Raw genomic sequence first — 25,318 nt, forward strand, 5'->3', positions numbered from 1 at the left:
TTATAAAAAATTGCAAAAATATTTTCATTATAACACCATATATTTTATCATGACGAAATGACCTAAAGCAATAATGATAAGAAATTAAGAACATGCCATTGATAAGAAAATCAATTATTCTCTAGATCTTTTATCTTGTACTTATAAACGGAGCATGGTGGTAGTTCATGCGTTCGACGTGGGACTAACAATTATCGATAGGTATGTCGCATGTGTACTTACATTGATTCTATAATCAATGGTACTAACTAGTAGTGAACGTCTTGGTGTCAAGTTTTGGTGTGTATGCCGAAAATCTTCAATACTTCTTATTTTTTGAATTTATTAGGCTGAATTGTTTAAGTTTGAATTGTTTTAATACATATACTATGATTCTATTATTCAACAATATACTATATGTTTTTTATTTTTATTATTTAAAACATGTTATCATTATTGTTTTCTGAATTATTCATAAATCTGAGTTTTAGGTATGTAACTATGTGCTACAATTACATATCTAAAATATAATTAAAAATTTAAAACAATGTGGGAACACTACTCACTAGTATATCATCATATTATAAATTAAAAATGACAGCTTGAATAATTGTTGAAATATTAGGATTAATTTAACTATCTTATAATTTCTATAAACTATTACTTTTTTTGTTTTTTTTTAGTATTTAATACATTTTTATGAAAAAGAATAATTTTGTACATAAAAAATTATTTTGATGAAATTATAGAGCATTGAAATATCTTATTTTTAAGGTTTTAAGCGCATATAAATCCAGCCTCTAATCATAACCATTCAAAAGTCGTAAATTTAATTTTAAAAAAGTTAAAGAATTATAAATTAAAATTAATAGTTTTTTTAAATAAACAGTCTATCTATATATATATATACCCTTAATATGCATAATTCCCTCTAGCACATAAGTTAATCTTTACATTGTACAACATGCCAATAACCTTAGTTGTTGCGGCTTAAATTAATAAAAAAAAAAAAAAAAATACCCTTAAATGAAGAATTCGATATTACATGAATGTGGTTATTGGTTATAACTGTTAAACAGACCCAGCCACTGTGCCATTGTTTGAGAAACATAAAATAAAAATATAGTAATGTTAACTAAGTATATAGCGTAATATACCAATCCTGATAGGCGTATGCCTACATAACGCAAAAAATTGTGTTACATCAAAAATCACGAAATTAAATGAGAAAGAAACGATTCATATATACATATCAACTATTTACTATATACATATACTATACACACAGTATACGTAAGTACTGTAATACTACTCTATGTACCGGTATGGTGGTGTACATATGTACCTATGTAGTGTGCCCAATAGACCTTTGTCGTGTTGTTAACAATTAGGTTAAAAAACGGAATATTTCTTTTCATTTCGTTCGTTTGAATATTTGATAAATCCAAACAAAAAGAAAGTGAAACGTGGAAGTGTGTGACTTATTTTTATATGTAATATATGTATAGGTACCTAAGTAAAATCATAAAATATTGTACGTATAGAAGTATATTATATTGTGTTTTCGGTTAGCTGTTGTATACGCTCGAGTTTTATTGATCGTAGTCTGTGAAAGTTCCAAAAAATGAATATAATAATAGCAGTGCATATAAGAGCCAAGCTCGTGTACATATTTGTTATTTGTATTTTTCGGAACTTTTCGAAGAAAACATATACAACAATAACATCAGAGAATGTACAATTTAAAAATAAATCAATATTCGGTTCCAAAATGGCACAAAAACCATGAAAATAATATTTAAAAAGAAATAGTTGATAATATGCATTGCTGTCGTCCCGGCGGGGTTTCTGTTGCCTTATTTGGCCAGACCAAATGTCCGAATGTATGAGTATAGAAGTATAGATTTATACAATTCCCCATTTTTTTTGTTATATAAGTTATAGTTGCTTACCCTTATTCTTATCCTTACCTGCATTGATGTTGGACATACGAATATATGATGTATACAAAATGCATGAAATTATAGGGTCAGAATATATGAGTATAATCGTATAGAACCAATTTTGAATTTATATAGTACCTATAAGAGTAAGTATGGGTTGTTATAGGTATGTCTGTGAGACTGTACCTATGTATAATATATATTATATTATGTATTATTGTATTGTTAAAACTTCGAAAGACTTTATTTTGTATTATAGTATGAGTAGGGCACATTACTAAGGTTAATACTCATTACACGTGTGCCGTAATAGTCGTATACGGTATACCATGGTATAATGCAATAACGTATCGATATTATGAATTTAATATTATAGTTTAATATAGACTTATTGTTTGAGAACATATATTTTTTGTTAGCTCACCTGGCAATAGGGCAGCATACTTCGATCGTAATTTTATTATTAAAATAATAATATAACTAAATAACTGAACAAAGGAACTATAATTATTTGTTGTTCAAAATATACTCAATTCCTTCGTTCATAAACAAGTTAAATACTTCTAAGTTCAAATATGTCTCTTCAAATTTTTGGTACCTATACATATATTTTATTATAGACATTTAAAAAATGTTTGCTATAAGAACACACAACTATACAAGGTAGGTACAAGCAGGCCCGTCGGAGGGGGCACAAGCAAGTCGTGCGTTGCTTAAGGGTGGCATACAATTTTAAAGAAATTGAAGGCGGCAATATTAAATAATTACCGGTAAAGAAGAGCGGCATTAAAATTTAAAATGTTCTCTCCAGGGCGGAAAATATCTAATGACGTGCCTAGGTACAAGGTACATTGTACCTATCTATAACATTTTCTATCTTCAATATTAAAAATATAAATTCCATAAACTTTTAAGTCTTGACAATACAAAATGATTGATACATTTCTTGATATGGATGAATTTTTAAAAATTTGAAAGTCAAACGGTTTTAAAGAAATGTATGCACAGTTATTTTCAATATTTTAAATTTCTACAAGAATAATTTGAGAGGATCCTTTTAGGTATTTATGTTTCAAGCTTTTTTGTTGAGCATAAAATAAACCATGATTAAATAGTGAAATGTTTCAAGTTAATACGATTAATATTTTTTGAAACAAATTTGGGCAGTAGATATCTTTGATATTTTTTAACTGCTACTAGAAGTGGAAATGACTAATGACTAATGAGGATCGCTAATTACTTTACAACTGTACATCAATTTATCAAGGTTTTTTTCAATATAAATCGTACAAAAAAAATTAGAGCATTTCAAACAGCTCAAAAAGATCTATAATGACTAGGTATTTAAAAAAATGATGTAGCATGTCTATAGTAATAATATGTTTAATTAAAAATTTGGTGAAAATTAAATCTATATAGATACGATATTACAACACTCCATTATATTTAGTTTTTTCGGTTATTCCCAAAAATACTGGGACGTTAACCACTCAAAAAACCACGACTATGTACAACTTTCAAGGATTGAGATTACAACATTTTTATAGCTCTAAAATGTGATGACTGGTGGAATCAAATAAATCACACATCTGCATGACTGCATCGTAAAACTCAAAATGTAGACATTCATCTGTAGTACGCTTGGAATCTAAAAATTGTAGCTACGTCGCGGAGGGCGCACGCCGTCGTCAATAAAATTATATATATTCGACGATAACGATCGGCATTCGGCGCCGCCGAGTAACGGAGACGACGTCGTGTCAAATAAGCCGCCGCCGCCGCCGTCGCTCGATAACGAACATATTTCCTAGAACCATCCCCCTCGTTATCAAGAAGAACGTTTTAAAATAATATATAATATTAGTTCATATATCACATATCATATAGGTATGATATAGACGTGTGTCTTTTTTGTCCCTGGGACTTAAATAATAACAATAATGGTAATAATAAATATCAAATCAACCGCGCGCGCCGAGAGGAGCAGTGTGACGTCGTGCGACGGAGCAACGCCATTCGCTGTTGCCATTGGCAACAGCTGATTCCCGCTGAGGCTGCACTGCGCATGTTCGAACGAGATATTTCTCACCCCCACCGCCGCCGTGGACGACGACCGTGTTCGTAGGACCGTAGCGCACTAGCGCCGTGCATCTGTCGGTGTGTGCGTATGTGCGTGTATGTGTGTGTGCACGCCGAACGCCGAAGTGCCATGGAAAAAAATGTTCATTTACTCACACATACGCATGCACATTGTACACACGCACAAGCGAACACTTGAGGTATACTAAGAAGTGTACACACATACATATTATATTATTACTATTATATAAATGTTCTTGCACACACGCGCATTGTAGAGGGCGCGCTCGCCCGTTGTATACTTATTATATACATACATATATATAAACGAGTGTATACACTATCACGTTATTGCTTAGGTATATGTATATAAACTCGTACATGGTATATATCTGATATCTCTATATACGTACGTCTGGTGTAAGTGGTGTCCCGTCCCCCGATGTCACTCGTTGATATTATTATTATTATTATTAGTTATTACTATTGTTCTTGTTCGCCTTTTCGGTAAAACGGAACGTTTCGGTTGTTTGATCGGCGATGGAGCGAATTGTCGCCGTCGTCGCCGCCGCCGTGCGCCGAAACAATAATTGTTAGTCGCCGCGCACGTTGGACCCCAATGTCCACTGTTCCGCCGCCGCAGCCGCCGCCGCCGCAGCAGCAGCAGCAATTCATCGGCCATTACTTCACAAGCGACCCCGGAGTGACGGAGACTTACATCGAGCAATGACTGTTCCGCGAGCTTACCGATAGGTTGTGCTCAGTCGGACGGACGTTACCGCCTGCCTGCCAGTCAGTCAGTCCGACGGACAGACGGACGGTCGGTCAGTCAGACGATATTCTTCATCTGCGAGACGTCGACCACTGCCACAGCTTGTTGCTGAGCACCAAGTTTCAGGCAGTCCTGCACAGCGAATCAATGCTATTGAGGTCCACTGTTGGCGCCTAGTAAGAGTGGTGTTGTCCAGATCACCGGTGATACGATGGCTGTTCACCGGCAGCACGAAGAGGGATCGACATCCTTGTCAATGTCCATCAGCACCATCGAGCCCACTGCGACGGTAGACTGCAGTCGAAAGAGGATTCACAGCGAAACAGGTAAGTGTTTTTTATGTCATGCTCTGCCTTTACAAACATGATTTCACCATTACTCCTGGCTAGCCAGTGGTTTATTGACCAGACACTGGGCCGTTCAGCTGTCTAGGTGGTTTCTCAGTGAATACATCTGCTCCACGTCTACTGATGATGCTGCACAAGCATAGTTTTATAACTTGTTCGTGTTGTACACTTGTGCTTAAACATTCCATCGTGTAACGTCTCAATGTTCTATTTGTCATTACTCATTACCTATCTCACTTCATACAGTAATACGCACTTAAACCTTTTGGTCCTCGTAAATGAATAATTTTATAAGAACTATCATTTTTACTCGTTACACTTCTATACCAGGCTAATATACATGTTACACATAATATAGATAGGTATTACCTATCTGTTGTATTTACTGAGAACAATCCTGGTAGAAGTCCCACTGTACATTTTGGAAAATGGTATAAATATATTAAATTGCATCAGATTCTTTTTCAAGTGCCTAATTGTTTATGGTTGTTTCACTTTTATAGTCAACCGTTGTTCTATTTTTTTTGGTACTGCTTGCTGAGAATTATCAATATACACATGGTCTCAGTAGAGCAGTTGTTTTCGTTTAAAGCTAATTATGGTGAATGATTGTTTGGTATTAGGCATGCATTTTAAATATTTTTTTCCGTTTGTGTCCTTAAGAAACAGTGCCTAGTATAAAATATGCTATGGACTTTGGTACTGTATCATTTTAATTATATACCTAATATAAATTGTGTTTAAGTGTCTGTCAATTGAATAACAATAATTATTCTTTATTGTTATCTTGTTGATATACATTTAGAAATGAAAACTTAATTACCTTAAATAATTTACTAATTAAAAAGAAAAATAATAATATCGTGACATTTTAATTATGATGTAGCTGTTTATTTGTCAATTATAGTTATAGTATTTACCTTTAGTAGATATGTAGATAACTAGATAAGTAATATTTTCAGTGGTGCAACTAAGGGCTGATATTTAGGAGGACTGAAGTCCTAAAAAGTAATGCATTCTTCATAGGCCCAGGTAAGGTTTTGATTTTATAGCCACTACCAGGGTAATTATTCTAAAAAATAAAATTAAAACCATAAGTTTATTTTTACACTTGTTTTGGACTATTTTGCCATAAGTGCATAATAAAATAGAAGAGATACATATAGTAAGTATAATCAGTTTTCAATGGTATATTTTTAATAATTAATACCTAACTTACTAATACATTAGGAATAATTATAATTACAAGCAATATAAATATTCTCAGGGATACTCAGAATACATATTTTCGAATACATTTTATTAAATAAAGCTTTGATTTATGAAAAATATTACAAATAAGACCACAGACCCCCAGGTTCATAATTACTCATATCATGCATATGAATATTTTAACTTGCATTGTTTAAGATTAAATATGTTAATAGCCTAAGCAACATGAACCCTAATTAATAAGTTTCAATTTAAACGTTTCTTTTCTAAACAACATTATCTGTTTGTCTTAATAATGTCTCATAACTTCTTTTGTATTTAATCATTTACTTACCTAAAGTATGCTTTTAAGGCTTAAATTTTAGAAAAACTAATTTACATTTAAATCATTTAATAATATTTTAAAACTTTTTAAGTTTAAATTTGAAAGTCGTTTAAATCTTTACCAAGGTCAAATACGGAGAAAAAATATCCTACTTTGATACAACTTAATTTATGATTAAAACATTATTAAAACACATGTACATACACTTACACTAGCTGTTTTTTTTAAAACATAAATTACCACGTAGATAAGTACTAAGATAATTCTTAAAATTAAATTAATTAATGCGTGAATACGTAAGTATTCACAATTTGTAATTTTTTTTAATGAATTTTAAATACGGAGGTTAATTTTTCTGATCTATTAGCTAGGGTCAATTTTAAGGTCCCAAGTGCTATCTTGTGTAAATTTTCTTCATTCCAGTCTCGATGTGTGCAACTAACTATTTATAAAACAAAACCAGTCTTGCAAATGATGCAGTTAGCCAATGAGGTCCATCACTCCTAAACTATTTTTAATTCAATTTTTTTATATTGTTGATTACTTTTAGTATGTATTAAGTACATATGTATTGTGTTTTATAATGTTATAAGGGCTCATCCCATTCATTTATATTAATTAATTAACCATACAAATATGTAAGTACTTACCTTTATAAATTCATTAATTTCTGAGCTCTAATCGTAAATAATTTATTTTTAATGATTTAATGAACAATATTTTGTAATGTACCTACTTATTTCACCTATATTATAATAAATAATAATGTTTTCAATAAGGTATAAATATTAAGTACATACCTACAATTCTGCTCAAAATAATATTAATGCAGTTAAGAAGAATGCCTATGAAATTTATCCACTCATTTATAATTAATGTCTAACTAAATAGTTCAAAACCATTAAAATTTTATTTTATTTAACATAGATAAATGATACAATTACTTTTAATAGTAGGTACTTATGTTATTATAGTAGGTACTTGACTTTTTCAATGGTCATCATTCTGGTGAGCATTAAGAAACAAAATAAAAAATGTAGTATTGATGTCTTCAAACTAAATGAAATAAATTAAAATTAAATATCTAATTGGAAAATAGTAGGTACTATGTTATGTAAAATGTTAAACTTGTTGTTTTTTAAATAATTGTTAAAAACTGGGGTGTACTCAAACTGAATTTGTTGCTCGTTATAAAACTAAGAGATCATTCATTTATTTATGTTGGTAATAAAACATCATGAAAAATAACTATTATTGGAATGATAATCAAATATTGGTTATTATTAAATGGAAAAATTTTGGACACTTAAAAATGATTAGAAAATCCAACTTGTGTTCTATTTTGTAGCTTGTAAAAAAAAATTAATATGCATATTATATGTTTACTATTATTAATAACACCTAATAAGATCAAAATGATTTAATTTATAATTGTTTGGATATGGTGTTCATATTAATCTCATAAAGGATCTCATATATACAATTGTCTTTTTTTAAAGTCATAGGTTACCAAATAGTGTTGATATATTTCTATAAAATTGTGTTAATCTTATCTTTCAAATCCACCACTGATATTAAATAGTTAGTTACCTAGAATATTCTGAAATAAAATATACATGCTCCAATACAAAATAGTCCCCGAAAAATGCGATTCAGGATAATAATATAATATATTTTAATTTTAACATTTTTGTATACAATTGCAATTTCAATTTTTATTTTATTCTAAACAGGTACTGTTATGTATGAAACTTTTTATTTCATTGCTCAACATAGGTACCTAGCTTTATGTACAATATATAGCCATATTTTTAACTTTTGTAGATAATTAGCAGTGCACAATTATAGTTAAAGAGTATCCATTATCATGTTTTTAGTTCTAATCCTGCAAGCACTACGCCTAAAATTACTTATTTGTTCTTACATTCATTAGGGGAGGGGGTGGCCGAGCGGACTAAGGCGTCAGTTATAACGCCCACCGTTGCCGCTTTGAATCTCGGCCACGGGCGATGTCGCTCTCTGGGCAGGCAACTTAAGGCGGCGAGACCGCCATCTTCCCAACCGGGCATGGCAAAATCTACGAGTGCCCAATCAGAAATAATAATAATTTATTACATTTTAAACTGTTTTTCTAACAATTTATTTCTTTTAGTAACTTATTAAAATCATTATTAATTTGTTTTTGTGAGCTCAATTTTGTCATATATTCATATGTTACATTCAGATGTTTTATATGTATTCTACGATGTTAGCTGGGTGACCGGATTAGAGAACTTTGTTAGGGAATTCAAATTGAAAATTTAGAGTTGATAAGGAAGTTTATTGATGTGCTATATAATCTTCTAAATAGATTATCGAAAACCTTAGGATAGATATCAAATAATGTGTTAAAGTTTTCCCTTCACTCTCCTACCTTGTTTTATATACAAGGGCTTAAGTCACCACTCAATAAATTAATATCTTCTTGCAATGAGATAAAAGATTTTAATTTATTTTATGGTGTTGAGGTCAACAGTTAAGGATATGATTTCATTAACTCAAACCCTTTCAGATCCATCACACTAGTTGCAGCACTGTGTTAAAATAGATATAAATTACTTCTACATCCAATCTATTAAATATAATAAAAAAATTCACTTAGTAGTTTCGAATAATCTAATCGGAATTTTATATCTATTTTTAACAATGTATTTATCTCAATACACCTAATATATTTATAATTAAGATTCGCCGTATAAATAATTGTCCACTTTTTAAATTACATTTAAAGTTGATTCTTAATTCCCAATTTATATTAACCATTAAGTTTCCTAATACTACTTTTGTGATTATTGAATTAAAATACACGTTTGCCTAAGGCTTATAAAATAAATTAAATCACGTTCTACTAAATGCTTGATTGTAGTTGTTAATTTAATTTTAGTAACAGAATAATGTGTAGAGATGCAGTTTGTTCTGATTGGAAATGTCAAAACATTTCCATTGGGTAATCATCAATAACGGTAGATCTATTTTCAAAATATTTATTTTATCAAACCAAAATATGTTGCAACTGTTCTGTATTTAACAGCAACCATTAGTCCACGGGCGCTGAGTATTAGGATGTTGTGGTGATCAAGCACTCCCCCTATCAAACTTCACCGAAAGCTCTGTAATCCTACAAAACAATTAAATTATTTATTCTTAATACCTAATTATTTGATAATTTGATGTTAGGTACTCATTTAACATTTTGATTTGATGTACCTCCCTTTTTATACTAATCTTATTTAATCTGGGGTGTCATTCTAATTGTGCTATCATTGTTTCTAGAAATCTATGATTCCATGACAATATTATATAACCAAATATAAGTGCCCATCGTGTGTGGAGTGTCATCGATTTTTATTTGATTTTCTCATAATTGCAGTTTACCAATCAATTTTTTTGATTTTAGATTCTGAGTGGAGTGATGAATTTTTCAATTTCACAATGATGTGTTTTTTTTATAATAGAAAAAATGTTTTGATCTTTGACTATAAAGGTCAAAAGTAAAACATTTCCAGTACTTTTCAAGATAGTCTGGAATTAAAAAAAAGAGAAATTGTTAAAATTTTAATATTGTTTAAATAATTATTTGTTAACCTTGGTTAGACAATCTGCATTCAGAATCGTTTTTCATTGTGTACAATAACTTATCATTAAATTCAAATTTAACACATTGATTACAATGTAGTTCTCAATGACGAGGTACACTCGGCACCTTTACTGTAGAGCAGAGCACCTGCTTAACAATTTTTTATTTTGAAAACCTCCTAATATTGTTAGCTTATTACCAAATTGATTGGCAACTGGATCCAATTATCGTATGGAGCATTGTCATGCCTTAAGTAACAAGGTTATTGCCTTAAAGTTACTCATCTACTTAAAGGTTAAGTATAAACTCATTAGGTCATCTGTCTACCCAAAGTCGTATCTAATGAATTAAATATAATATGGATTTCAAAGTGTCATAATTTAAAAACTAGTGAATCGCCCAAATTTTTTTTGAGATCATAATTTTTAAAATGTTGATTTACCTTGGTTTTGAATATTGCAAATTGCTATATTGTTTCATCTCAAGTTTTTTCTACTGTTTGTATGTTTATAAAAAACCTTTATTATGATTGTATTAGGAATTGGTTTTGTAAAGTTGAAAGTTGATTCATAATACTTCTAAACTTTAAGTTATATGCCTACTATTATAATACTGACCTAAATATATAATAATGCAAAATGATTATGTTTTCTTCTCTAGGCTTATTAACCAAGGTCAATTTAATAATGAATTAAAGACTATTTTAACAGTGGTCAATTGATTTAAACTAGTATTTTTAAATTAATCATTTATAATGTTGAGTATTATATTTATTGACAGTAAAGCATATTTTTACTTGGTAACATCTGAAATATGCTTTAAACTATCTTTCTTTGATTAAAAATTATTACCTAGTACAGGGATGGCTAACTTTTTTGTACCAGCGTGTCAAATAAAAATTTTGGTTGGATTTTGTTTTCCCTGCGTGTCAACTAGTTCGATAGCCCTTCAATTTTTTTTCAAAAACTTAAATATTATCAAACTATTGATATTGTTCAGGTATGGAAATCTCTGTATCTCCTTGCTCTATTAATAATCTGGATAACTTTGCCCACTTACATACTATTTTATATAATTATATGCATTTATCCATAACCTAATAATGACTAATTCAAACAAAATAAATCAATTTAGGATTATGATTATTGTGAAATGATCTTTCTGAAAACAAGTTCTGTTATCAAATTAGATAATATATATTATGAATTTAGGGCTTGGAAGTAAAATAAATATACGTTAACATATTTTTATACCTACCTATCTTATTATTATTTATTGAACTTTTTCTATTGTTAGAATATTTCTATACTGACAATTGTTTTATGAAATAAATTAAAAAGAAAAATCGGTCGCTTGGAAAATTTGTTGCCAGTTGGCGATGTTAATTATTGAAATGAAAAAATAATATTGATACCTAAATAATACATGTTACTTAATAAAATAAAAATATCAATATTCTTACTGAATATTATACATTCGCTTTGCTCAAATATTAAGAAATATTCATTTTTTTCTAAAATTTTTAGAGGTAATATGCAAATTATGCATTTAAAATTTTTGATTTTTAAACTCCTTGTTATATTGAATAGATTTCTAGCTTGGTCTATTATAAATCAAGAGCAGTTTATATCTAATAATATATACATCTCCTACAACTTCTGAGTTTGAATTATAATCTTGTAAAAATCTGAGAATTTGAGTTATGCTAAATTGGAGGTTCAATTATAAACCCTGTTGAAAGGTTGCCACTGTTATATATTTATGATTATTGGGCATTTATCTATTATTTTTTACCTTTTTATTTTTCACCAGTAATAAGTGCAAGTTATCTACTGTTTCATACCTATATTGTTAAGGGCTTTCTGTTGCATATATATTTTTTCAAATTATAATATCAATTAAAAGTTATTGCAGCATAATTTATTCGTTCTATTTTTGCAAATGAAATACTATTTTCTAATGTAATTATCGATTACGTATGGAATCAAATCTTAACTAGCTATTTTAAAATGAGTTTAAAATTAATAATGATAATGAAGTTAAATACTCGACATCTAAGAAAAGTATTGGTTATTACTTATTAGAGTAAGCTTAAATTACTTAATCTGTTTCTGTGAATGATTTTATTAATGTATAAACGCATAATTTCGTATTCCAAGATAAAATTTAATAACATAACTAATTTTAACATCTAACAAAATAAACATGTTTTTACGTTAAAAATATTTAAGCAATATAGTATCTAGACATTTTAAAAATTAGATCAACTTAAAATGTAAAAAGTTTAATGTTAAAATGTATTATAGAAAAAGAAAATTATTTGTGTACAATGTGTACATGCTATGACTAACTATATATAGGTAATTTAAACCGTTTATTTTTACATTACAAAAAAACATTATTTTATACTAATACTTACCTATGTATTTAGTATATCTATAAAACAAATGTTTTTCCGTTTATGATAATTTAACATTATGTTTTGGTGAAATCATGATTTATTGTCTCTTAACTGTTACCTATGATAAACTACAATACCAAATGTTTACTATTTACACATGTAAATTGTAATTTTATATAATATATTAATTATATGTATTATTAACTTGTTATTATTGTAGTTGATTCAGATGTTGATGAAAATACTAAGAACACACCAACAACTTCAGACAAATTTCCTAAGTATGTGGATTGTCAAGAAACATTGGTGGAAATGTCATTTATTAAATGGTTAGCTGGTTTTCGGTTGGAATGCCGCAAGATGTCATGCTCCACTAATCCAGAACTTTTTATTGGGTTATTCAATTTTTTTGTTCTGTAAGTACCTAAATTATCTTATGAAATTAGGGTACTTAAGAGGACGTTACCATGCATTTGTTGTGTCTGTCTTACACAATTACTACATACCAACATTTTGTTCACTAGTTTCAATAGTGTGCTGTTAATTTTGATATTTGAGTGAATTGAAATATTTTCAAACTTTTAAGTAAGAACATAATCTGTTCTTAAGCTTTGGCTTTTAATCTATATATTAATTTTCAAGTGAGATATTAGAATTAATTATCACATATTTCTCATGCCCATATCTTGCTAGAAAATTAAAATATCTAAAAATTTGCTCACGCTTAAGCACAGATAATGTTATTTTTTTTTTTTTTTTTTTTTTTTTGATCCTGAGCCCGGCAACTGTGGCCATTAGCTATTAGTAGGTACCTGTAGGTTTTTGTATTGATGGTTTGTAGGTTTTTGGAACGGTAGGGGGAACACGTGTGTGTTTGTTTTTGGCAGAATTTCGAATGGGGCACCCGTAGGTTTCTGCCATGCCCCGGGGGTGGGGGATGGCAGCACTTGCTCTCCGATCACCGCGACTTGTCCGGAGAAAAATGCCGCCCGGTGGCCGAGGATCGAACGGCGACCGGCTGCGTCGCTGCGGAAGAGTCAGACCACTCGGTCACCTCGTCCCCCGATAATGTTATTGCCTAAAAGTTTAAAGGTCAATTCAATCTAGTATAAAAACTAACAGCAAACTACAGAAACTATGGAATGAAAATATGTCATGTTGTATGTTTGTAAAGCGGAGACCATAAACGCATGGGTAGTGTCCTCTTAATTAGAAATTATGTGTATTCCCTATTTTAAATAGAAAAAGTACTTTGAAAGTTGAATGTAGTATTCAATATTTTACTGAGTAAACTGGTATAATGAATCATCTAAAATAAAAACAGAGAATTTTGACCAATTTTTACTCAAAATTATTAGTTCTATATCTATTTTGTAGTAACTTTACTTATATTTATTTATAATGAGACTTTATTTTTTTACAGGAATATAGCCCCAGAAATGGTTGATTGCAGAAATAAAATTAATAAATCAACTCTTTTGAAATCTTATCTAGAACAAACTATGTTGTTTTTTCGAGGATACTATAAAACCGTAAAAAGAGTAAGTGTATTATATATTTGTATTTGTATTTTTCATTAATAGAAATAAGTTAATAATTTTTAAAATTGGAAATTATGTAGGGCCATTTTATAGTTATTTAAAATTATATTTGTTTGTGTTTAATTTAGTAAAAACAGTATAAAAGGTTTTTATTGATATTAAGAGGACACTACATTCACATGTGTTGGTTCTGTCTAACAAACGTACAATATAACAATAACTGTTTTTTTGCAAGATAGAACCACTCAGGCTGTTGTCCAAGCTAAGTAACAACATTTTCACACTATAAAGAGGAGAATATTTACTGTGCAACATCAAAAATTTTTTCGATATCACAAATACAAAAAGTTATTCAAGTTTGAAACAATGCATTTTTAAACAATAAGAACTTTTCTTGTATATATGATATTGAATAAATAAAAACGATGTTGCACAGTTAATGTTCTGCTGTTAGTAGTAAGAAAATTTGGTTGCTTAGCTTGGACTACAGTCTGAATAGTTTTATCCCTCGCAAAATAGTTCATGTTATATTGTACATTTGAAGACGGAGACTACACATGTGGGCTTGGTGTCACAATATATTTTATTTATAATCATTTAAAGTTAGAATTTTGATGTAATTCATCAAATTAAAATTCAGAAATCAAAATTTCTTATGTAGCTATTATCTTATTTTGTTGTAATCCAAAAATATCTGTAAATACTTGGAATTTTCACCAAATATTTATTTCAACATTTTTATAATATTTTGACTCATTTTGAGCTTTTTGTAGGTATCTGAAATTTTTTTCCCCTGTAGATATCAATAGAAAAAAATTAATATAAACGTTTACGTTTACGAATTATCCAGTATATATACATTTTAAAAGGGCCGAGAAAAAAAATATTTGGCATTGGATGTGGCCTACTTTACCATTCACATATGTGTGTTCTATATAGTAGTGTATTTTTTTTAAGGACTAATAGGTACATTGGTCCCATAATGTAAGGTTGCATGCCCATCAATATATACAAAGTTACGGTACTTAAATTTGGTATAGTTTATTTTTGTAAAACACTGACATTCCAGTGGTTGTGGAATTCTCTTAAATATTACATTTCATTATGAACAAAAATATTATAGATCTATACTATTAACTATAATATTTTTTTTTTGCTTTTACTCTGTCATAAATTAAGAAAAATATGTGTGTTAAAATTATTTGTATTTATATATTATTATTTATTTGCAGGATAAAGGGGATACTTTTGATGTTATATATTATGACAAAATGAGTTCATTGTTGGCATATTACATAGATTTGAAACTAATGTCATCTCAGTAAGTTTTAATGCTTAATATGATGTCAGTACAGTATTTGTTTTCTCTTAGACTCACACATAACATAGATAAGACACCTAAAATCGTTTTTTATGATTTTTTAGTTAAACCAATTACAAAAATTATAGAGAATAATATTTTTAAGGGCATGACATTGTATTTTATTATTATTTGACTTTGTATTCAACATTCAAATAAAAAAAAATTGTGTTTATTTAAATGATGTTTTGAAACAAAATTTAGACAAATTGTTATGTCTACCCTCAATATATATATTTTCTATCGTTTTTGTGGTTTGTGACTTACTTTAAGATTAATCAAAAACATTAAAAAAAAATAATTCTGCTTGAGTGTGTCTTGTCTATCTTGTACGTGGGTCAGATAGAGAAGTACCTAATTTTAAGACCAAAAATAAATGTCATTAAAATCTAAAATATCCGTATTATATATTACACTTTATCTAATACTCTGGTGGTTTAATAAATTCATAATAAAACAATACAAAATCAATTAGTAAAATAAAACTTAATTACAAGTATTTAAAATAATGATTATGAATGTAGGGAAGGCGATTAAAAAAAAAAAATAGTTATTATAAATGACCACTACTTTAAAAATATTAAATTTTAATTTTCAAAGGATACACCTATATGATCAGATTTATAATACTAAATATGAAATCGCACAAAAAAAGTTTAAACTGATATAATACAAGTGTAGATACATAATAATTAATGTATAAAAAGTTGTGTATCAAGTATTTAAATACTATAAACAATTAGATGATTAATTGTTTGACAATTTTATGATACATGTATACGTTGATGATCAACATTCTACCTTTCTCTAAAGGCTTATGGAGATATTTCTACCCATTATTTCTATTACCTTTTTCGACTAGTTGGCTAATACAAATTAATCAAATAATCGATTATTATAAAATTTAAGTATTAATCACCTTAAATATTTATTGCAATTGGTTAAAGTATAACTTATAACTTATAACATAAAATGTAAAAATTGTATTTTTAAGTTAAATATGTATCATTTATTTTTATTACATTATTTACATTTTTAATTATATTTTATAGGCGTTATAAAGAAAACTCATCTCACAAAAAAACTTCAAGTAAAATAAATACAATGATATTTGTTTTTTTAGGTAAAGTATAAAATAAAATATTAATATTTTAATATTTTAATTCATAAATCTGTCTAAAATGTATTATATTAATTTTATTTTTTATTTTAGATCAGAAACTTGATTATATGTTTGATTCAGTATTCCAATTATACTATGTATTTTATGGTTCTGTTAATATTAATTTAGGATCAATAATGCTTCCAGTTTTTAAGTTAGTATTTTATTATCAATCATTATTCATGTTTAATAACTTTTTTAATGATTTAATTAATGTGTCATTTACAGAAAGTTACTATCTGAACATCCAATACCCAAAAAAATGAATTTTCTAACTTATATGCGATATATTTTATGTTTTAAATTGTGGAAAAAAATAATTCACTCCTCACCGGGTATGGCTGGTTCCGTTAAAAGGAAAGAACTGGAAAATTTAAGATTATTATTGAGAGGGTTGAATGTTCCAAATGATTTTATGACTCAACATGAAAAATATAATTGGCCTAACTGGCCAAAATTGACAATGTCTCCAAATGGAACACCAGATACAATACAAAGAGATTTAAAAAATGTTACTTTTGTTTTATATGGTGCCAATTTGTCACTTAAGGAGTGTTACAAGGTAAATTTTGATTTAAATGATATAAACTAATTATTAAACTGTATTCAACTAAACACATAGATAATCGAGTATCGAAACCTCAAATCTCAAAGAGGATAATAATTAAATTTGACTTTTGTAATTTTTGAGTTATATGCCTCAAACACAACTTATACTTTAGGAGTAAAAAAAAAAATAGAATTATCGAGTTGATTGTTAACATAGTATATTCATTCAGTACAGGCAGTACAGCTTCTACATGTTTGCTGTACATTAAACTAATCGCACAGTATATACTTCATAATATTTCTGTCTATCTTTACTACGCACTAAATAAAAATTTACATCGCGTGAATGTAGAGATTCTTTAATTAATGAAAATGTTTGAAATTATTTTAAATTTTCTTATCATTCATTAAATCTGAAATTAATTAATTTATATAGTATTAATGTAAACAATTATTTAAACATTATATTTTTCTTAAATTTTTTTTTAACTGTACATACAGAAAAATTATTTTTGGTCAGTTGACTGATCAGATTTGATTGTTAATTTTAAATGGTACAAATCACAATTATTAGTTAAGTTAAATGGGCAATTAAACAAAAACAAAAGTAGATTAAAAGTCTAATTATTTAACTGTATATTTAACTATGTATTTGAGTATTAGGATGCTGCCGTGCTTGAGCACTAATACAAAGTAAATTATGTAGTCAATGATGTATAACAGCTTTTTTTACCAAATAATTTTCTAGTTTCTGGTTTGTTAAGACATAATAATTCCAATTTTTAGTATTTCATCAGGTTAAAAACACACTGTTACTGGTTTTCAGTATATAAATAACAAATAAAAGAGGCTTACTTATAATCCGTGTGCTTTAATAGCAAGACTGTGCTTTGAATGATTTAGAATTTGTTTTGTGCAACTGGCTTTTGGTAAGTTCCACAAAAATCTGGAGGCCGTTCTACAGCTCGGTAAAGTGAGATTGTTTGAGGAATACTAGTGTGAGATTGTTTACAGTTGGAGAAATATGATCACAAAAATTTGAATGATGACTTTGACGCTCGGTGTGGTGTGGTGAGGTGTGGTTGTTTTGTCTGCGAGACTGGTCATGCTCTTGATGTGTACCGGCTAATGTAAGATTTTTTTATGGTTTGGTCAATAATTGTTTTGCTTGTATGTACAAGTCTAACCTATCTACTAACCAATAAAAATGATTTAATAATACTCATTACTTTTAGGATATATTGGATACTTCAAGAAAAGATATTCCTATATTATTGAAACCAATTGAAGAACAGAATAAATTGTCGCGGCCAGATTTATTTGAGATTTCGGGAACTGAAGTTTTGAAAAATTGGGTAAGAAATTATTTTAGCTTTGATAATATTGCTGTAATTGTTGTATACTAGAAAACATTTGAACATTTATTTTATGCAGGGTAGTCGATAAATTATTTCTATTTAAAATATTAAAATGAACAGTAATAATAAATAATAATGTATCGGACATAGATATTATTTGATTATGATTATTATTCATTCATTGGTTTTTTGCATGAACATTAGAGGGAGGCCACTGAACATGACTGGCGTGACCGAAGAAATATGGTCCGAAATTATTGCATCTGCTAGAATGCCCACCTGAGAGAAATTATGTCGTTTTTATATGTAAAACATAGGAAATTTATTGATTTTATTATTAATTATTATTATTATTATTATTATGTAAATGGTGAAGCTTATGAATAATTACTATAAACATTTTTAAGACCAAATTTTCTATGATAGAGTAAATGTGTTTCTAAAAATATACGACCTTTAGATATAATATTGTTTTTAATAAACACTTTCAAATTGTATATATATATAGGTATATCAAATTTGAAAGTATTTATTAAAAACAATTGAATCTCTTTATCTAGAATTTAGATATTATTGGAAACATGTATTTAATCAACAAAAATTTGGTCTTATAAAAACCTATAGTAATTATTTCTTTCTTTTACCATTTAGATTATAATAATAAAATACCAATTAATTCCTAATGCTTTACATGTAAAAGTGACATCACTACTACTGACGTGTATTCTGGCGGATGTGATAATTCTGTACTACTTTTATATGCACAGTTCAGCGTCCTATCTCTAATATTTCTTCAGTTGTTAACATACTATTAGCTCTTTTTTCCTTTATTTCTATTCATTATTTTCAATGTATTGGAAGACTAATATTGTTTCATATTTTTAAAATTCAAAACTACAAAACAAATTAAAATTACCTTATTTTAAATAATTTTTAAGTTTTACTATATTTTATTAGGTATTATTATAAAAATAATAACTAACTTATTTATTAAAATTAACAACATATTATATACACATATATATTAACATATATTCAATAGTTGTTGGTTTATTAAAAAAATTAAAGTTAAAAACTTAATTTTACTCAATTAATTCAAATTAATTAATTTTAAGATAAGGTTTTATACAAATGTTGATAAGTTGTACGATAGTAATAAATATTAATTCTTGACTTGTATATTGTTGATTTTAATTTATTGCTATTTTTTGCAGAGTGAAAATTTTGATGACACTCTAAAACCACTTATACCAACTACACGTTCCTGTAATAGCTTAATGAGAAAAATTAAGTATAATTTTTATACCCCAAGTAAGTATGAATGTCTTGAGATTGATGATGAAACCGATGAAGTTCGTGTTGTTCCAATCAATGATAATTCAAGCAAGTTAAAACCCGTTGGAGAAGATTCAGAAAATCAATCTCACAGGAATATAGAAAAATTCTCACATTCTGATAAAAAATGTATGGAAAAAACTAATATTATAAATTCATCAACTAATAATATAGCTGATGAAAGCAAAAATGATAAAAGTAATGATAATGAAAAATCTCCTGTTGACGCATTAAAAACATTAATGGCTACTCATGAATTATTCCCGTCTAATGTAAAACATCAATCAAGTGAAGATGAAATGCAAGTTAATGTGAAAAAATCAAAATCATCTGAAAAACATGTTTTATACAAGGATGAGAGCAGATTTGACCCCACACTATCTAATAATAATACAAGTAGATTGAATTACATTTCTGAAATTAGAAGTCCTTCTCATCGCCCTGAATGTTCCTATTCCAAAGGATCAAAAAGAAATCATCATTCATCATCTAGTGATAATAGTAAAAACAAAAAAGTTTGCAGAACAAAGTCCAAGCATGAAAAAAATGTGTCAAACTACAACTCAAATCAAATCATTGATTCTAATAGTCAGAACTCGAATATTGAAACTATTAGTCGAATCACTTTAAATAACGATAACTCAGTACTTGAAAATCCAAAGAACTCTCGAAACTTAAATGGAGTTTCTCATCAAATTAATGAATCTTCAGTCAAAGAAAACAAATGGGTGACAAAAACATCACACCCTGAATTATCGATAACAGCTGTCTTAAATTTGAAACATCCACAGAGTAATTTTACTGTCAGTGACAAAGACGAAAGCATTGAAAATTGCCCTAAAATTATTGATTTAAATAGTGATCAGGAAGGTACAGCTTCTCCTTCTAGTGACATACAGTGGCCCTTAAAGTTGTCTCATTCTAATCCATATTCTCCAGAATCTAAACCAATGGTTGACAATTCTGAGCAAATGGAAATTGAACCTACAAGCTCTGATGCTGAAGGTAACAATAGTCCAAAGACTGAACATATATTATCTCTAAGAAACTCAGAAGAAAGAATATCAAAATTAGTTTCATCCAGACGATCTATCAATGAAAATGAAAATACTCAAATTTATGCTTTGCCTATGGACCAAAAATTGTCTCACATAGAACATCCTTATGTTGAAAACGCTATCAATTCAAATACTCGAGACCTGGAAGTAGTGAATGTGTTATCTCCTGTTTCTATTAACTCAACTGATATCCCTATGAATAAGAGTTCATGGGTTCCTGATATATCATTGGTACACGCTCACAATGATCATAATGATATTGACTGTGATCATTCTCAGTCTTCTTTACAACAATTAAATGGTTTATGTAATTCAATTAACATTAACACCAGTCGTGTTGCTAATCGAAATAGTGAAATTGAACTTTTAAATAATATGCAGTTGGAAACTCCAATTATGTCTAGGCCATGTTCTTATAATCGAATTGAATCAAGAATATTCCCTGAAGATTCATACACTGCTGCTTTGTCTCCTAGTGAAAGTTCAGTTTCAAATTCAGCATATGGTTCTGTGTATGACGTAAATCGAGTACCTTTGGCAGTTACTGTCAAACCTATCCCCATTACTGTGTCTCCAAAAGATGTAGCACATGAATTAAATGATTCAAATAATAGTATATATCACAGTAGTTCCATGAACATGTGTTTTAATGGGTTAAAGAAAAAATCTATTATAGAACAACAACCTTCGTATAATTTTGCAATGAACAAATCTAGATCAACTGATATGAATGTTATGGAACGAGGTTTATCAAGTACTAAAGACAAACATGATGTTGTAGATGTAGTTTCGGATGAATTTAGTGATGTAGACTCAATGGACTTACGAATTAACAGTGCTGAACCCAAAGATAATAATTTGTGTATGAATAATTTATCCATGTCTAGTCTAATATCAACAGACTTAAAATCAATTAATACACTTAATAGTTTTGAAAAGTGTGGTAATTGGTCTACCATTAAAAATCCGTCTGACACAACTAACCATCATCAAAAGCAAAAATTAAAAATATATACAGATCCAACAGAAATGATTTCAATGCCAATTAATCTAAATACACAGTCTGTAATACCAATTAACTTGAATGAAGCTCATGTACAAAAGGTGTTTTTAGGAAATAAAAGTCCTCCTCAAGTATATTATAGTCCAATTACTGATTTCCGAGTTTCATCAGATATAGACATGACAAATCATGGAAACATAGAAGATCCCAATCTAATTCATTTTAAAAATAGACAGAGAAATTGTGTTAACATGTGTTCAAACGATAAATATATTCATCCCATGTTACAACCGACTGATAATGATCCAAATATAAAACAAACATTAATTAATGGTTATGACGGTGTTCTTAATCAAAATTCGTCAATTATGAATAATGGACTTATTTATAAGTATCCAAGATCTAATAGTAATACATCTGTTAGATATGAAAATCCTCCTCTTAGACTGCAACATAAAAATCCAGAACGTATATCACCACATAATGGGTTACAATATTCAAGTTATGACCAGATAATAGGACCAAGTTTGTTGGAAGATCCAAATCAAAAAGAAGAACAGTCGATGATGAATATGGCACATTTAATGCTACAGTCAAGTAAAAATTGTAAAGTTCATTATAAATGGCCTTTAAATAAAACGAAAAGTCAAACATCTACAAATGGAAAACTTTTAGAAGTCTCTCAAAGTCAGGATTATAAAAGAAATTCAAATGTTGTGTATAATTATACCGACGAAGAATTAAATCAAAAATTGTCACCAAATGAAATTCTTAACCAAAGCACTGGTTTGTCATTTAACGAAAGAGTTAACAACGGCACTTTAATCCAGCCAAACCAACAGTTCCAAGACTTATCTAATTTCATTGCACCGGATCATCTCTCACCTACCATTCAGTCTGGAACTGATTCCATTGATGAAAAAACACAAATTCAATCCCGAGCAGTTCACAATTTTGAAAGTAATTCAAGAACAGAACCAACTGACCATCAAGAAATGTATAGAAATACTAAAATACCAAGTCAAAGTAAAGAATCAAGTACATCACTAGGCATTGATGGTTTTGAAGCAGCCCACTACTTATTCAATAGTGGCAAGTTATTTTTATGCATGTATCCAAAATGTACCAACAGCCATCATTTCCGTGTTATACCTTCCAATGCAGAAATGCTACGACATGAGTTTACTGTACCATTTGATGACTTTCGTTTCAATATTCAGTATAAGTATAAACAGTTATTGACTTCAAATCCAAGAACATGGCCTAATATACCTGTATTAGAACAGTTGGCTAAACGGTGCTTATGTGAAATTTGTGGTGATTTTGATTCTAAATTAAATCAGAATCAAGAAATGTTGCATACATATGTTGAAGGAAAAAAGCCAAGTATTGAAGAAGACAATTGTGAAAATGAACAGCCAACCAATACACAAATATCATTAAGTTGGAAAAAACATTTGGCGCAGCGTTTTACTTCAGCAGAAGATGTGGAAAAACAGTCTATTTCTCAGATGATAGAAGACATGGAAAGACATATAAAACGTTTTAAACATGCTTTTACAATTATTTTTCCATTAAATAAAGATGTGAAAATCAATTCTCAAAATTTACGAAATGCATGTGAAAGTTATTCAGATGTTAATGATAATAATAAATCATTGAATTCTGAATGTAAAAAAAAACTTGATATAGGACATAAATGTTTTAATAAAGACTTACATCTTCATTCTTATCAATATTTACAAGTACCTAATAAAGTGATACCAAAACATGTATTGGAAGAATTGTCTAATTCATCATACCACCCACCTAACCAAAACTTATTAGTTACTTCACATCAGTGCGATGAAGAACATTTCCCTAATGAAATAAATAGGTATTTTGTAAAAAATTCTCTTAGTCCTTCATATCAATCAATGAACCTAAATTTAACTAACCAGTCTTTAAAATATGTTCATGAAAATATATCTAACACATCACATCAAGCTGCTGCAGAGACTTCACCTAGTACATCACGTCAATCATCAATTGGAAATCTAACCAGTTCTTCTCATCAACCCATTTTAAGCAATTTTCCTACAACATCACATGGGATCTCTCTGGACTCTTGTTCTACTTTGAATGATAGAGGCCTGAAACATAATCATAATATGTCTCGTTATTATTCTGATGGACAAATGTATACAGAATTTCCTCACGCATATCTTCAAGTTCCTAGTGCTCAGTTTCCAAATTCTTCAACAAATTCATACTATGGCTCACCTGTAAATATGCCATCAGATAATTCTGTGCCATTTTGTTCTCCAAGTTTATCAATTAACTCTGTGCCTCATTCACCGTCATCAGATTGCAGTATACCGTCTTTGGTTGAAACGGTTGCTACTGCTGTACCTGAGCATGCTTTGTTAGATGATAGTTTAGAAGCAGTAAATGCTGCTCATAACTTAATGATGATCTCAAACCGCCATAGGTACAACAGTACTACTTCAATTACAACTACTAAAACTACAGATACTTTGACAGTGTCAAGCACTGCAACTACTAACTATAAAACTGTTAAAAACTCTAATATTAAAACAACCGACATTAAGGCTAATAAAATGTCCATAATTGACACTACAGTTAATAATATTTCTTCAGCTGATACTACTGCTAACAATATTTCACTCTTGGACTCTAATAAAAATAATATTTCCACAACTTGCTTATTGAGTGAAACTATACAACCTCCTATGACTGAACCAGAAGATCCAGAAACAGATATTGTCCACAATAGTCGAAGAAAAAAGAAAAAGAAACATGATAAAAAAAAAGATAAGAAAAAAAAGGGAAAGCGTTGATGATATTTATTAACTTAAGTTTTACTTTTCCATCAAAGCTTAACATTCCAAGCTTATACAATTTTAAACAATAGTAAAAAAAACTTTGACAGTTTATTTAAAAAAATGTTTTTTGTAACATACTGTGATTTTTATTTACTTTTTAACAAACTGTGATAATTTAAGATTGCTCATTTTCTTTCTTCATATTTATTAAATTAAATTTACACTTTAATTATGTTTTGAAACATAATATTCATTCAAATTTAAAAATAGGTATGACTTTTCTAAATAAAAATAAATTTTCTCTACACAATTTATTTTGAAAACCCAAGAATAACATTTTTGCATTTATTATCTATATTTTGTTTTAAACGAATTTATCACAGTCTTAAAATACAATGTTTTCTAATAACTATCATCATAAATTCCTAACAAAAAAAATCAATCACAATAGGA

At 28.7% G+C, this 25,318-nt stretch overlaps 1 protein-coding gene across 1 annotated transcript; it reads left to right on the forward strand.

Annotated features, from left to right (window-relative positions):
• The first annotated feature begins 4,352 nt into the window (after positions 1 to 4,352).
• On the forward strand, positions 4,353 to 25,158 carry LOC111031798. Its single transcript, XM_022311897.1, has 9 exons — positions 4,353 to 5,099; positions 12,895 to 13,090; positions 14,098 to 14,215; positions 15,448 to 15,536; positions 16,628 to 16,698; positions 16,789 to 16,891; positions 16,966 to 17,299; positions 18,522 to 18,641; positions 19,859 to 25,158. The coding sequence occupies exons 1-9, from the start codon at positions 4,985 to 4,987 to the stop codon at positions 24,878 to 24,880; spliced, it is 6,168 nt and encodes a 2,055-aa protein (XP_022167589.1). The 5' UTR covers positions 4,353 to 4,984; the 3' UTR covers positions 24,881 to 25,158.
• The last annotated feature ends 160 nt before the right edge of the window (positions 25,159 to 25,318 follow it).

Source organism: Myzus persicae, unplaced genomic scaffold, assembly GCF_001856785.1.
Source record: "Myzus persicae strain clone G006 unplaced genomic scaffold, MPER_G0061.0, whole genome shotgun sequence".
NCBI classification, from domain to species: Eukaryota; Metazoa; Arthropoda; class Insecta; order Hemiptera; family Aphididae; genus Myzus; species Myzus persicae.